Source organism: Perkinsus marinus (assembly GCF_000006405.1).
Source record: "Perkinsus marinus ATCC 50983 genomic scaffold scf_1104296946026, whole genome shotgun sequence".
NCBI classification, from domain to species: Eukaryota; Perkinsozoa; order Perkinsida; family Perkinsidae; genus Perkinsus; species Perkinsus marinus.
The window spans coordinates 1-983 of NW_003210998.1; the positions used below are offsets into that span (position 1 = coordinate 1).

At 49.1% G+C, this 983-nt stretch overlaps 1 protein-coding gene across 1 annotated transcript; it reads left to right on the top strand.

Annotated features, from left to right (window-relative positions):
• Positions 1–235: 235 nt before the first annotated feature.
• Pmar_PMAR008528 (conserved hypothetical protein) lies at positions 236–559 on the top strand (the record flags this gene model as incomplete). Its single annotated transcript, XM_002779677.1, has 1 exon — positions 236–559. One exon carries the CDS (start codon positions 236–238, stop codon positions 557–559), a length of 324 nt encoding a protein of 107 aa, XP_002779723.1.
• Between the last annotated feature and the right edge of the window lie 424 nt (positions 560–983).

Genomic DNA, 983 nt, shown 5'->3' on the forward strand with positions numbered 1-983 from the left:
TCAGACTATTGATGAATGAGACGGCGTCCTCATCTACTATTAGCTATCGACTCAACGCTATCGTGTTAATATCAATGGAGAAAGTAAGCGTCATCCAATGGGCACGAAGGGAGTTGTTAGCGGATATTACTATCATCTCGGATCTCAAGAGCCTGTTGTAGACGACCTGTACTTATATTTGACGCCCTACTCCTATTGACCCTCCTTTGACGATCCTGTTGACCCTACTACTATCATGACGTCCCGTCAACCGGTCAGTACGCCCGCTGTGACCGATGAGGTGGCTGTCACTACTGCAGCTCCTGTGACTGGCGAAGTGACCATCAGCACGGCAGCTGGGGAGGCTCCCGGTAGAGACAAGGATGACTCGGATGCTACCACCCAGGTCGCTACGGAGGCTGCGACTGTCGCGACTACGATCGGTGCTCCTGTTGAGCCTACTACTACTACTACTATAACGTCCCCTTTCCCGGTCAGCACAGCTGCTGTGACCGATGAGGTCGTTGCTACTACTGTGGAGACGACCGATTTCGAGACTACCCTCAGTCCGATTGTGTAGCCGATTTAGGTTAATGAAGCCTTGTAATGCTTTGGTGAGCGCATTTAATACAATCCGGGCCACTGTATGATGTCTTGATAATGAGTGTATAAGTGTTCATCTGTCCAAGTTGTGTTGGAAACGTTGCGTCGTAACATCACAAAAAACATCGACGCTATACCCCAATACGAAACCTATTGACAGTGCATCAGAGATATCTGAGTGGTTCCGAGATTGATGAGCGAGGGCGGGCAAGCCGCACCACCATGATCCTCTTACCAACTAGCATGAGCCCATGTTGGTTCTCCAGTGTCTAAATTCCGATTGCTGACATGCTGAAAACTCTGTTGATAGCGAGCTCAAATGCAGAGGTTAGATATCCGAGAATCTCTGATGTATCCTCGACAGCTCAAGTGTCTATCAGCTTCACATGTGTGACATCGAC